The sequence below is a fragment of the Neoarius graeffei genome, chromosome 14 (genome assembly GCF_027579695.1).
Source record: "Neoarius graeffei isolate fNeoGra1 chromosome 14, fNeoGra1.pri, whole genome shotgun sequence".
NCBI classification, from domain to species: Eukaryota; Metazoa; Chordata; class Actinopteri; order Siluriformes; family Ariidae; genus Neoarius; species Neoarius graeffei.
The window spans coordinates 13,116,260-13,130,315 of NC_083582.1; the positions used below are offsets into that span (position 1 = coordinate 13,116,260).

Consider the following 14,056-nt stretch of genomic DNA (forward strand, 5'->3'; position numbering starts at 1 on the left):
ATTTCTCAGCAGCATGTCGGCGATGACTGCAGATTCCTCCAGAGCTGATGGGAACATGTGATAACTAACCCAGTGAAATTAAATAGAAATTCGGACTCTTCCTCTGGAGGTTTATTGCCCCGCCGCCTGTGGGGAATCGGCTTCACTGTAAAAACTGACGTGTTGGAAACCAGTTGCACTTTTATCATCGAATTTAATGCCAGTTAAGTTCTAAGTATGTGTTTGATCTATTACACTGTAAATAAAGTCACTCTTTATAACAATTAAAAAAAAAAAAAAAAAAAGTGTGGGGTCGAATGCCCCCCTTTGTTAGCTATCTATCCATCCATCCATCCATCCATCCATCTATCTATCACAGAAAAAAAAATTAAAATCACAAAGTCAAGACTTTGAGTAAATTTTGTTTTATTCTTCATATTTTTAAACTCATCAGCGTGGAGAACCCGGCTCTGTTTTTTTTTTTTTTTAAACAAGCAAAACAAAAGGGTACACTTTTACTTTTATCTTAAGGACTTAAGCACTTTTCCCCACACATACACAAAACTTATTTAAAATAAAGACAATTTTAATCATCAAAAAAAAGAAAGAAAAAAAAAAAGAGAAAAAAAGAAAAGACATTTGACAGAATGCAATCGGCACGTGCCAAAACGTCAGTATTGCAACAGAACGCAAAGATGTATGGATGTGATGTCACTTACCCTCGAAAGGACTCGCAATTAATTTTTACAAATGTGGTCATTGAAAAAAAAATTTCACAAATTATAATAAAAATTGAGAACTATCATAATATGAAAATGTAATACAGCATCAAAGATTAAAAAAAAAAATAGAATGACAGTTTTAGGTCCATTATTTAAATTTAATCAAACGGAACTTGTGTGCAGTGTAAATATGAGACAGTAGACACTGTCACTTAAGACTTTTTTTTTTTAATAAGATTATGAAAAGTACATCAACCGTGAAAAGATGTCATGAAAATAGCTTCTGTATAAATCTTATTTCTAAAAAAATCTATAGTGATCAATAAAACGGTGTCGACTCCCTATCAAAATATAGACTTTTATGCTGCGAGTCTGTACAGTCCCCCAAAAAAAGAAAAGAAAAAAAAAAACCCATAAAAAGACAGCAGTTAAAGGCAGCAGGATGAAAACAACTAAATAGATATTAACCGGACCTTAAAAAGTCATTTCACACTTCCTCCTCAGCGGTCCAGTGCTTCATCAAATAAATAAATAAATAAATCTCTAATGTTTTGTCATATATAATCTTCCAGGTCCATTTTATTTTTCTTCATCATCACTTGTGGCAGAAATTATTCTGATTAATTCCATGAGAAAAATGGAGGCGTGACTAGTCGTCTCGCTAGGTATGAGATCATCAACAACAACACACCAGGAACTGATGTTTTGCTTTTATTGCATTTCCAAAGTTTAATAATAATGTTTACTTCTGTTTAACGGATTTAATTTTCTGTGCACAGAGTTGTCAGGATTTGAATTCACGAGGTAGCATTCTAGCTAGTGGCCAAAACGATCAGATCAGCGCTTTGACATACTGACAGTGTTCGTGCTCAATGTGTCCAAAATTAAAAAAAAAACAAAACAAAAAAAACCCCACACAAACGCTAAATGTCACAATTGTGTACAGCACAAGTCACTTTTTTTTTCTCCTGATAGCTAGCAATGTGGCTCATTCATCTTTGCACATGACCAATCATCATCATCCTTCCTGCACAAGAGAACTTCTATGGAGATATAGCTTTCATATTTTAAAAGCATGTACAATTTAATGACAAGGAAAATGTTATTTATAGATAATTAACAAAGTAGAGCTGGACAATATTGAAAATATCGCAACAAATAATGTATGTTAGCAAAAATACAAATTCATTTTCCAAAATGGTTTTCATGTGAAAGGAAGCTTTTCTATTGTCAGCATTCATGTGAGGAGAGGAGAAAAAACAAACAAACAAACAAAAAAAAACCCATGGTAAAATAAGAACGGACCGTTTTTGCAGCTACAATAAACACCGTTAGCAATATTGAATATTTTAGAAACATTAATAACACACATTAAATGTCATATCTACGGCTGGCCTGAATCAAAAATCAGCTTTTTATAGCACTACGTAGGCTAAAATAACATTTCTACACCCTACCAAGTGCACCAAATCTTCAAATTCTAAGGGATTTGGCATTCACTTCCAGGAAGATGGTCATGTGACCCAAATCATTTAACAGTGTGTCCCCTCGTATCAATCTTTAAAACAAAATTTACTGTATAAAGTTTTCACCAAATCAAAAAGTGCATTATTGCTTAAAAAGTTAACACAAGGGTGTAATACTGGGAGACTGAACTCAACACACGGAGCTATTCTGAATAAATGGATGTAAAATCGCGGTTCATTATGAAACAGAAATATGATGGGTTTTGAGGATGGATATCTGAAGCCTGTAAACGCTGTTCAGACCGAGACAGAAATCTGGATTATTATCCACAAGTGATCATGTTTTTAATTATTCTTCATGATGAATGTGTTTATTAGGAGGGTCTGCTTCGTTCTCCAGCTTCTTTAACCGTGTGCTGAGTATCACATTTTCCCTGTCAAGCTATCAAACACTAATGTGCATAAACACAGTGATTAATTGTATGAATCACAAATCCATAAATCAGACCATAAACCTGCAGTTGTGCTGTAAACTTTGTATTATCGCTATGATTTCTAATTCACACCTTTACTACATACAGTGAAACGGCACAGTTGATGTCCTGACAATCTGCTGTTGCAGCCCAAGTACGTAATTACAACCTGAGGGTTTCAGTACTACAGAAAGCTGAGTGGGTGGGGCTAAAGGGGTAGGTCCAAAATCTGAGTGGGTAGGGCTAAAAGAATAACTTCAGACAGCTGAGTGGGTGGGGCTAAGGGGTTGGCTCCAGAAAGCTGAGTGGATGGGGATAAACAGAAAGGTTCCAGAGAGCTGAGTGGGTGGGGCTAAAAGTCAAAAGAAGTGCGCGTACACAATTCATGCTACAAATGAACAGATTCACAAACTTGACTATGAATCTGTGTTTGATAAAATTACAGTTCTGGTGTCGCATTTACACATGTGACAGGAAGTTCATGCCAAATCTAGTGCTTGTTTATCCCCAACTGCAAATAACATCATACAAAAATGTGATAATTGACACGGAGTTAAACATCCTGCTTACAAAAACTAATCAGCCGAAGTGGTGCCCAGGAAGTCCGCTGGTCTTTCCACAAGGGACAAAATGCAGCTAAAATATTTCTCCTCTTAAAAATAATGTCTACAAAAATACTTTCATTTATCTGAAATCTTTTCAGCCGTTCTGGAGGCTCGGTTGTGCGGTAAAGCCTGAGCGAGAGATTTGTTCTGGTAAAGTCTTCAACACACATTTTATATTTCAGCTTCCCCCCCCCCAATCTTCATTTTTATAGGACAATAAATATAAATCTTTTTAGAAAAGAGAATTTCTTTCATCATATAACTTCTATGTTTTAAGCTTAAATGTTAAACCTACAGTATACAAGGGCACTAGACAGGGTACCAACTAATGGATTTTGTTCCCTATGTAGTGCACTAGATATCCAACAGGGAAGAATTTGGGGATTCAGCTCCCTATCCTCTTTATAAGTGCACTAGATAGGGTACGACATTGGATTCTGCACCCTACGTACTGCACTAAGGAACCACTCTGGATTCAGCTCTTTACACCTTACACAAGTTCATTATATAGGGTATATAATAATAATAATAATAATAATAGCTTCTATGCCCTGTGAAATGCACTAGGAAGCCATTAAGATGGAGAATTAATAACAATAACGACTCAAATACATGAGTTAATGGAATGTTGAGTTGTCACTAATAAAGTGCTCGAGCTCGGTGTTCTCTCCCCTCTGACAGGAACGTGTGGTTTATATAAATACAACAGGAAGTCATGATAATGAGCACATGAAGTGAAGTTATCATCGACTGGAGTGTCAAAGACAAAAATAAGACTATTTAAAAAATTAAAAAAAAAAAAAGAGAGAGAACGGCGGGATTTATTGCTGGAATGTTTGAGGAATTCTGCTCTCTGTGTTTTCCAGTGAAGCTGTGTGTGTGTGGTCTGAAAGCTCACTGAAAGAATGTGTATTAAATGTGTGTGTGCTCCCTGTATGAGTCCACAGCTTAGTTAATTCTGATTAGCTGTCTTGTCTTAATTATTCTCACTGGAGGGAATTGTGGTGTGTGTGTGTGTGTGTGTGTGCGCGCGCAAGCACTCCCTACATAAGTCCACAGCACGGCTCTTTCTGATTGGCCGGCTCCTCTTCCTCTGGTGCCTTCAGCTTCAGTAATGGTGGATCTCCGCTTGCAGGTGTGAAGTACACTGGCTGCTCGGCAGGCCCCGCCTCTTCCTGCGTGGGAGGTAGTAGTGGGGGAGCAGGAGCCTGTCGTTTCTGAAGCTTTGCTGCAGCTCTCTGCCGCTTGAGTTCAGCTAACGTCTGGTGCGATTTCTCCCGTGTCATGCTATCCGTGTCCCCGGGGTCAGCGTTTGGCAGTGCTGGAGTCAGCTGATAGGAGGCGCTGCGCTCCCTGCGTCCACTGCTATGCAGCTCTCCGGGAACCAACGATGGAGGAGCCACAAAGGTGCCGCCATTTCCTACGATGGAGTCGCGGTCTCCGTTTTCTAATCCTCTGTCGTTATCCGGATAATGTAAATCCTGGACTCTGCTCGAGGCTGCCGTCTACATCAGGGGAAAAACCAGTCACTTTAGAAATGATCTTAATGACACAAATCATCTTCAACATTACCTTAATGACACTAGCTAATCTGAGAGATTAGTTCAATGACACAGTGGGTCATATTAGAGAGGTCAGCTTTACCACAGGGCCAGTCCTCACTGATGTTAGATATAACAGCAATAACCCGGCCAGTCACTTTAAAGATAACGTTAATGACAGGGCCTAAAACTTCAGAGATCACCTTGTAGACATGGTCAGTCATTTGCCTTAGAGATAACATCACAGACATGCCTAGTCATCTTACAGATCACTAATGACACAAATCACGTTAGGGATGGGTGCTAAAAACGTGGGGTGACTCCATGTCAAATCAAGCAGGGGGTGGAAGTACAGCATGTCAGATTTTGCTGATTTGTTCACCATTTCTTAGGACAAATATGCCAACAAAATGGCCAAATTTTCAGTCACTTCAATCATAACCAAATATTTGGCTCTACTACTTGGATACGAGTTCATATACCGTGAGTAGAGGATAAACAAAATGGCGGAGCGCATCAAATCACTTTGTTACCAAGTATTTAAAAGAAACAGAAATAGCTAAAAGAACATAGCCAGTTGCGTGCCCCCCCAATATCTCCTGTTCCACACTCCAGCCTAGTTGGTGGCAGTAATGCATCTTTAAGTTGGTTTGCGAACTGCTAAAAACCCTAAAGAAGAAGGAGAACACAGCAGAGCGTGTTGCTGAACCACCGAGGACAAAATAAAAACTCTACTCGAAAGCAGCCCGTCCCCCAAAAAAAGTAACAAAATATGAAATAAAAGTATTTGATGGTAAGAATGTATTTTTTTCAATAATTATCACCACATTTTTCACAAATTGCTCCTATCATTTCGCCGGTTTGTTTACATTCTAAGTGGAAATGATTTTATCGGACGTTTTATACAAAGTTTTTATTTACTGAATTTGCAAAAAATAAAAATGCTGGGTAGAATAAAACAGTTACTCCACGCATTCGCATTGCACATGGCTAAAAGCCAACTCGGTGCTACGCGCCTCGTCGTACAACTCAATTTTGTGGAATAACTTAAATATATGTAATGTAGCTCTACACAACAGAGAGAGTTAAAATACATGGAGTTCAGTGTGCATGCTGGTCATGTGATTACAGTCTTTCATTCAGAGCCTGTACTATTTGCTCTGGCTCACAACAACAGACACACATTACAGTTAAAAAGAGCTCTTCAGTAGCTTTCAAACACCACCAGCTTCGCTGCACTGCAATCTACAATGTCTGAGAAAAGGCTGGAAGTCAGGCATTTTAGCGACTTTGGAGCTCTAGTTCTGGTTAAAATGAGGGTTAGCTGCTACGGAGCTCATGATCTCTTCTACTTCAATCCATTGTTTTCCCTGGGGTCAGAGACTGAGTGCTGAATCAAATCTTTGGGAGAATTTAAAGATTTATTTATAAGATATGGGGAACCTGTAGTACATTTTTGTTTACAAAATTAAATCTTTGTTCGGAGCAGTTTTTGATTTATTGAGTTTAATTCAGACAAAAACGCAGGCCGTTTTGCACTGTTTATGATTCAGAAATAAAATGTCTTTTCAGCTGTAATTTTTCTTCATTAAAATATAAAAATTGTAAATAATATTTGAGAAACAAATGGAACTAGGTCGTGAAGCCAGTATCATGATTTAATTGAAATTGTGACTGGAGTGTATTGTTACACCCTTAAGCAAAACACACACAATTTTTATTGACTTTTAAGATGTAGTGAAGGTAAATTTGTTGTAAATTTTGTAGCTTGATATAGCTCAAAAAAAAAAAATGGGGGGGCAGTTTTCTACATCAAAAATTTCATAAATATACAGAACAAGTTTCATCTTCATAGCACATATACATTGTGAATTATTAAGGGAAATGTGTTTGAAAAATAGAGGGTGTGAATAGGGCTGCGTACCGATACTGTGTACCGGTACTGTACCATGAAAATCGATTTGGTACAGGTCCAAAATACCGGCTCATGAAGTACCGGTACTGTACCGATATAAATTTACACCAAGTATCTGCTTAGTTTGTGACTGAAGATGTGTAAATCCTACCATAAAGACGAAAATTTAGCACTGGAAAAGACGTAAAATGCCGCGCTGAAACTTGAAATCAGAGCCATCTTTGATTTGAGATCCTCTCGCCACAGTCTCACGAGACATTGCGAGAGCTCGGCTGATCCAGCGTTCTGATTGGTCAAAAAGACTCAAAAGCAGGTCAGCCATTTTTCCTTTGCTGGCATTGGCAGCCTTTGTTGCTTTGTGTAATTTTGTCGCGCAAGTTAAAGGCCGCGGACTGCACGTAGTCTGTAGTACTCTAGTGTAGTCACTTCTCGCTGTGAGACAACTTATGACTTTTTGTCCCAAGTTAACTATAGGGTGACTGAGAAGTGAGGTAGGAAACCTAGTTATGTTCGGTTTTCTTTGAATAAAGATACTGACAAGTTGTCAACAGTTTATTAATGTTTGTCATTATTGAAGAAGTTCAGAAGAATTTGTCAAATTGTTCAGGTACAGGTCCGGACCTGTACCTAAACCTCTGTACCAGTACCTGTACCTGATGTTACGTTTAGGTACGCAGCCCTAGGTGTGACACGTTCTGAAGTGTGTCTGGGGTAAATTTAAAATGGCTGCCATTTCATAAGGGAGAACGCCCCCATCACTTTTTTGTGTATTTGTGTTTTCTCACCATGTGTTTGAGTTCAGCATCTGTCTGTCTGTCGTCATCCTCATCCTCCGCCTGTCTGTCCTGTCTCCCTCTGTCCTGCCACACCATGGCCTCCTTATGGTGCTCTCTCCTGTACAGACTACTGCGCTCATTCACACTCGTCCTTCTCACTACCTTACTGCTCTCACACACACACACACACACACACACAGTGTTTCCTGTTCAGTGCAGATTCTTCAGTGTTCATAATCTATCAAGCAATATTATCTCTCTCTCTCTCACACACACACACACACACAAACAAACTGACCCCCGGCTGCTGGCACTGGACGCTCGTCTCTGCAGTGAGCCTTTGTGTTTGTCCTGGTTCTTCATGATGGCATCATGTTTGTGTTTCAGCTCCAGGAGCTTTGCTCTCACCTCCTCGTCCACACACACATCTACACACACACACAGATTCAGCACAATACTATATGGTGCACTTTATAGGACATTAACCCTAATCCACAGGAAACATCTTTTATACCCTCAGTGGTGCATTAAAAAAGAAAATCTCATCCAGTGCACTTAGACGGATGACCGCTCCATTTGTGATTTGGCCCAAAAAAGTAAATATGTGTCACTTAACAGGGAACATTTACACACTTAAGTGTCTTACTCACCCAGAGGAGTTTCATCCAGGAGAGACTTGGCGTTTAGATCCGCACCGTGAGCCACCAAGAGCTCCACCATTTGCAGCTACATGACAACACACACACCATGGATATCAAGTCATGTGAGGTTGCATAACAATTAATCAATCAACTAAACCACAGTGCTGATGAATTCTCTGTTCTGATTGGTCAGAAGGTGTCTATAGAAGCTGAAAGTAATGAATCATAGCATCAAGTCTAATGATAAAGGGGCAAAAAGTTTAACAAATAAAGAAATTGGCAAATTGCCTAATAAATAAATAAATTTAAAAAAGGAACAACACACTTCAGGATATGCTGCTATAGGAAAACGATTAACTTCGAGATGGTGCCAGTAATTCTGCTTCATCACGTCACCACATTGCGTTTGATATCTTAAAAAAAACCCCACATCATTAATATTACAACAGACATGGTAACTAACAGAAGCTCCTCCCCTTTCTCTCTTTCTTTCCTCCCACTTTTCTCCATTCGCAAGACATTTGGCAGATGAAAAAGATTCAGGTTAAAACACACACACAGCCCCAAAATGTTTGCCCGTCATCTCATGTCCTCACACGAGTTACAGCAGTTGACATATCAGCAGCTTTGCTTCTACTTTTCAAACCCTAACAAACATTCCCTGTAATCACACACTATTCACATCACTCTTTCTTTCGTTCTTCATTTCTGAATTTCACCACTCAACTGATGTCATAACACACGTTACAGCAGGTGACTGATCAGCAGTTTCACTTCCATTCTCACACTCCGTGGAGCTGCTCATGTTTGACCCCGAACACACACACACTAATTTTTGTATTCTTTTGTTTTTCCTTTCTTACTTCCTTATTCTTACCTACTTGTTTCCTTCTTCTATCACTTTAATCAGGAATTTTCAGTCAGGATTTTTAAAACATAAATAAAAGGGTGAGGCAAGCACGAAAGAAATATATGTTTAAAACTGCAAAAAGGGAAATGGCGATCGAGATGCGCAGGATGAATGCAAATTCAGCAAAACTTCTGGATTACACAACTGGTACTCATAACTGAAATTGGTATTCTGAAATTTTAAAACCATTTTTTAAAATTCATTAGAAGAACTTCATCTTTATTGATTTTTCCCTTGAACGACACAAAACACAAACAGCTCAGACATCACATGGCAGATAAAAAGACTAGGTGAGAAAATGAATTCCAGGAAACAAATAGTTAAAATATTTGACATAGTAATAGTGGGCATCATAACCTACTCCTGCCTCCAAAATAGAAAAATGCTACAACATAACAGTGCAATGAGTATGCATAGCAATAAAGGAATCCTCCTTATGATGTGATAAGAGAGAACAGAGGAGGGGAAAGGGGAAAAAAAAAAAAAAAAAAGGCCACGTTGTGAGCAACCAGGGAGTTCACAGCATAATCTTGATAGCTACGTAAATCCAGACAGTATATGTGGGAGAGGAGCTGTGCAGTCAAAATATATTAAAAACTGGACATCCAGAGTGAGATCCATGCATCGGGGAAACTAAGATCCTGGTAGGGAGTCCAGAAAGTCACATACCTGCTCCGGTGTGGTGAACCTCTTCTTGGAGCCTCCGTGGGGCACCTGCAGGATGGCTGGAAAAAGCACAGCATACAGTATACCCTGCTCCCGCAGCCGCTACTTCACTGCGTCAAATGCCTTGTGTTTCATCACTGACGCGGAGAAAATCACTGTAGAATGAGCCTGGATCCGTTGTAGGTTAAAGTGCTGTCTTGCCTGGCCCGACATACCACTTCCATCACCCTCTGCTCATCTCTGAATGAATGAAAACACAACAGCACCGACTTGGGTGATTTGATCAGAGCCGGTTTTGGTGCTAGCGAGCGGTCTGCCCTCTCTCTAGCTTTACGCGGCCAGCTTTGGTAGTCAACTTGAGGAAGCGGGGCAGCCAAGTCTCGAAGAAATCCACTGGCTGACCAGTCTCTGTGCCTTCTGCCAGACCAACAAGCCGAACATTGAGGCGCCTGCTGTAGTTCTCTGCCATGTCCAAACTTTCCGATAAAGCACTGACCTGCTTTTCTAACTCTGTTATCTATGAGTCGTGCGCCGTGGCAGAGGTTTCAACAGCTGTAACTTGGTCTTCTGCCTCATCTAGCCACCGGCCAGCAGACTGTAGCTCCGCCGAACGCTTGTTGATGGTCTCGGTGAGGGGACTGAGTTTCTTGATCACTTTTACAATATTTGCAGTCATCAGACTCAGGGCTTTCGCGAGACCCGGGTCCAGCTCATCAATCTCGGAGATATCAGATTCGGCCCGGTCGCCATCTTGTGTGTGTTCTTCAGGTGCGGGCGGGATGTCCGTTTTGTCCATCTTCCTTCGGTTTCTGGCCATTTTACCAAAAGGCTACAGCCAAAAGTTTTCCAGGGACATAGCATGAAAGGTTCTTACAAAAAGAGGCACAAACGTGCAATTATTGTCAGCATAAGCACATAATTAGAGCCGAGTGGCTCCACTAAAAAAAGCACCGCTCACCTCGCTGCCATCACGTGACCCACCCAGAATAACATTTTACCATGAAGGGACAAAAGACATTTAGAGCAAATCAAACTACAAAAACACTATTATTATTTCAGTGTGGTCCATGTTCTATATAAACTGGGAAGGATACAATACTATCAATGCCAATAGAGATGGGATATTGAGGTATTTCACCCACGTGACCAAGTCACGTGATGCAGCCATTTTGGACGGCATGCTTAAGTCCTTCAGTGCAAGGCGGTATGAGATGGTGGAGACCTTTGCACATTTTAACAAGAAAGTAAGCTGTGATTCGTGTTAAATTGGATCTGTCTTTTATCACAAACACCTGTACCCAGCCTTGGTATGGAGCCAAGGTTGTCGACAGAAGTCAACAGTTTGATGAAGGATGACCCCAGCAGTTTGAAACGGTACAAGGTAGGCTATGTTCACAACACTGTTTTGTTACTCGGGGGATCCGAGATCCCCTGAAACAGACATGAGATCCTTTGAAAACATGATTTGGGAAATGTTGGGGGGTCTCTAAAATATTGGCAAAATGATGTTTATTGACAGCAATCGTGCGTAACGGGAAGCATTTGCATATCCGAAGTGTTGTGTTTACATGACAACGACTGCTGCTGCCAGGTTGGTTGTTGAGTAGCCTGACTGTTTTTTTTTTTCTTGTGTGTGGTATCATTGTTGACGCGAGGTTGTTTTTTGAACATGCCAATGCGGACACGAGTTCCCCTGATGAGTTATGACTTCAGACGCGATGCATGTGTGGAGTCCGCGTGATATGTGCGTAAGATAGGCTTCTCATGTGTTTGGAGATCCGCGCTCTTTTTTTTTTTTCTCTTTCTTTCTTTTTACTTAATTTCCCTGTTTATTTCTGTGTCCCGTTTCTTTCTAGCCTTTGTTATTGCGTTTTATGTCTGATGTCTGCTACATGCAACCCTAGACAAATTAACACTGCCTTGTTTCACTGCTCAGATGGGTTAACAAACACTGACCCATTTACTTTTTGCTATATATTTTATCAAAATTGCGTTAACTGATAAACTAACCTGAAATGAAATGATCACTGCAAAGTCTGGAGTACTCTGTTGGCTCCCAATCCTGTCTTTTCACAGCTGTAATCCCTCTTGTCTGGGTCAGTAGTAAACCAGTAGTGATGTGTCGGTTGCGAACGATCCGGTTCAAACAGCCGGCTCTTTGAAGTGAATGACGGGAGCCGGCTCTTCGGTGGGAGCCGAGTTGGGGAGCCGAATTAGTTTTTTGTCCTTAGGTGCCTCAGAGAGAGAGAGACTTTCACAAAAAAAGTTGCTGTCCGATTGCGTCTTTGTGTTGTCTATTACCATTCAAAGGAAAAAAAGTAGCATGGTGTACGCCTACTTTTTTTGGTTGATGTCATTCACAGCTGCGAAAATACGAAAATTGGTGTAATGCTTAAAGCTGTGGAGCGCAGGGGAGAGGAGTCTGTGAGGCACCTGAGGAGGGGAAAATCAACTGTGTATTTTATATTGGTAATATAACACAGTTTTCCATCATGTTTGTGAGAAAATAATTTATTAATTGGTAAGTTTTTATTTCTATAGCTAGAACATTGTTACACTGCTATACTTTACAAAGCTTTACAATGGCTACAAAAACTAAAAAATAAAACGGAAAACATCCTATTGATAAAATATAAATAATGTAATTAATTAACTAGTTGGGCGGCACGGTGGTGTAGTGGTTAGCGCTGTCGCCTCACAGCAAGAAGGTCCTGGGTTCAAGCCCCGGGGCCGGCGAGGGCCTTTCTGTGTGGAGTTTGCATGTTCTCCCCGTGTCCGCGTGGGTTTCCTCCGGGTGCTCCGGTTTCCCCCACAGTCCAAAGACATGCAGGTTAGGTTAACTGGTGACTCTAAATTGACCGTAGGTGTGAATGTGAGTGTGAATGGTTGTCTGTGTCTATGTGTCAGCCCTGTGATGACCTGGCGACTTGTCCAGGGTGTACCCCGCCTTTCGCCCGTAGTCAGCTGGGATAGGCTCCAGCTTGCCTGCGACCCTGTAGAAGGATAAAGCGGCTAGAGATAATGAGATGAGATGAATTAACTAGTTAATTGCAGCAATTAAATCAAAAATAAAATCTCGGGAGCCGTTTGGGAGCCGAAAGAGCCGGCTCCTTATAGTAAGAAGAGCCAAAAGAGCCGGCTCCCGAAAAAGAGCCGAAATTCCCATTACTAGAAACCGGTAAAAGGAGCGTCCTGCACGCTGTCCCTGTCTGTTGTGGCAGCCCACAGCACAACAAGCAAACACCATGGTTATTTATAGAGTGCTTACTGACAAATTAATCTATTCTAGGTGTCTGTAACACGTTTTTTTTCAAGCCGATTCTCCCTCTCTGTCTGCAGCGTTAGTATGTAGCTTGACGTTCAAAATGGCGGACACCCGGGCGTCACGTGACCCTGTGACGTCAGGTGAAATACCTCAATACTAGTGCAGGGCTTTTCAAAGTGTGGGGTGCGCCTCCCCTAGGGGGCGCCAGAGTTCTTCGGGGGGGGGGGGGGGGGGGGGGGGGGCACAACGTGAGGAAAAATAAACCAGAATAAGTTACTATTGCGGACATTTAGCGAACTTCAGCTAGCCTTTGCCAGAGACAAAATGGATCGATTTTTAGTACCTAAAGCTACAGTGAGTGAGGAGACAGCGTCTGGGGCAAACAAAAAAAAGAAGGAAGTATGACCATGATTATTTAAAGTTTGGATTTTCATGGACTGGATCTGAAGATGCTCCACTGCCACAGTGTGTTGTCTGCCAAGAGGTGCTAGCTAACGATGCTATGAGAGATGTTTAAAATGTGTAAAAAAACAAAGATGTTTTAAAAGCACAGATGTTTAAAATGTGTAAAGAGGTTTTAAAAAAGCACAGATGTTTAAAATGTGTAAAAAAATGTTTTAATAAAGCTCATGTTTTAAAATGTGTAAAAAAGATTTTTCAAAAAGCACAGATGTTTAAAATGGGTAAAAGAAAAAAATAATGTGTACAACAACCATTTTTTCAAATACGAATGGAACATTAAGTATAGCAACAACAAAAATTGTAAGGGGGGGGCGCTGTTGTTTATTTGCTCTCTGAGGGGGGGCTGACTCTCCCACACTTTGAAAACCCCTGTACGAGTGCATCTCAAGCAATTAGAATATCATGAAAAAGTTCAATATTTTCCATCAGTTATTTAAGAAAGTGAAAATTTAATATCTTCTAGACTCATTCATTACACAAACTAAAATGTTTCAAGCCTTTTTCTATTTTAATTTTGATAATTACGGCCCACGGCAGGAAAAAAAAAAACCCATCTCAAATTATTAGAATATTTCATTTCAAGTTTGAGTAAAACAGCATAAATAGCGTGTATCCCTCGGTCTAGTTCAGTACAC

General features: G+C 40.4%; 1 protein-coding gene across 1 annotated transcript in view; it reads right to left on the bottom strand.

Annotated features, from left to right (window-relative positions):
- Positions 1 to 422: 422 nt before the first annotated feature.
- Positions 423 to 14,056, bottom strand: part of ppp1r16a (protein phosphatase 1, regulatory subunit 16A) — an 88,176-nt gene continuing 74,542 nt past the window's right edge. The window contains exons 8-11 of the mRNA XM_060939310.1: positions 8,128 to 8,203; positions 7,776 to 7,905; positions 7,487 to 7,643; positions 423 to 4,750 (exon numbers count right to left, since the gene is read on the bottom strand). Coding sequence (XP_060795293.1) covers positions 4,289 to 4,750; positions 7,487 to 7,643; positions 7,776 to 7,905; positions 8,128 to 8,203 — 825 coding nt within the window. The 3' untranslated portion in view covers positions 423 to 4,288. The remainder of the gene's footprint in view (positions 4,751 to 7,486; positions 7,644 to 7,775; positions 7,906 to 8,127; positions 8,204 to 14,056) is intronic.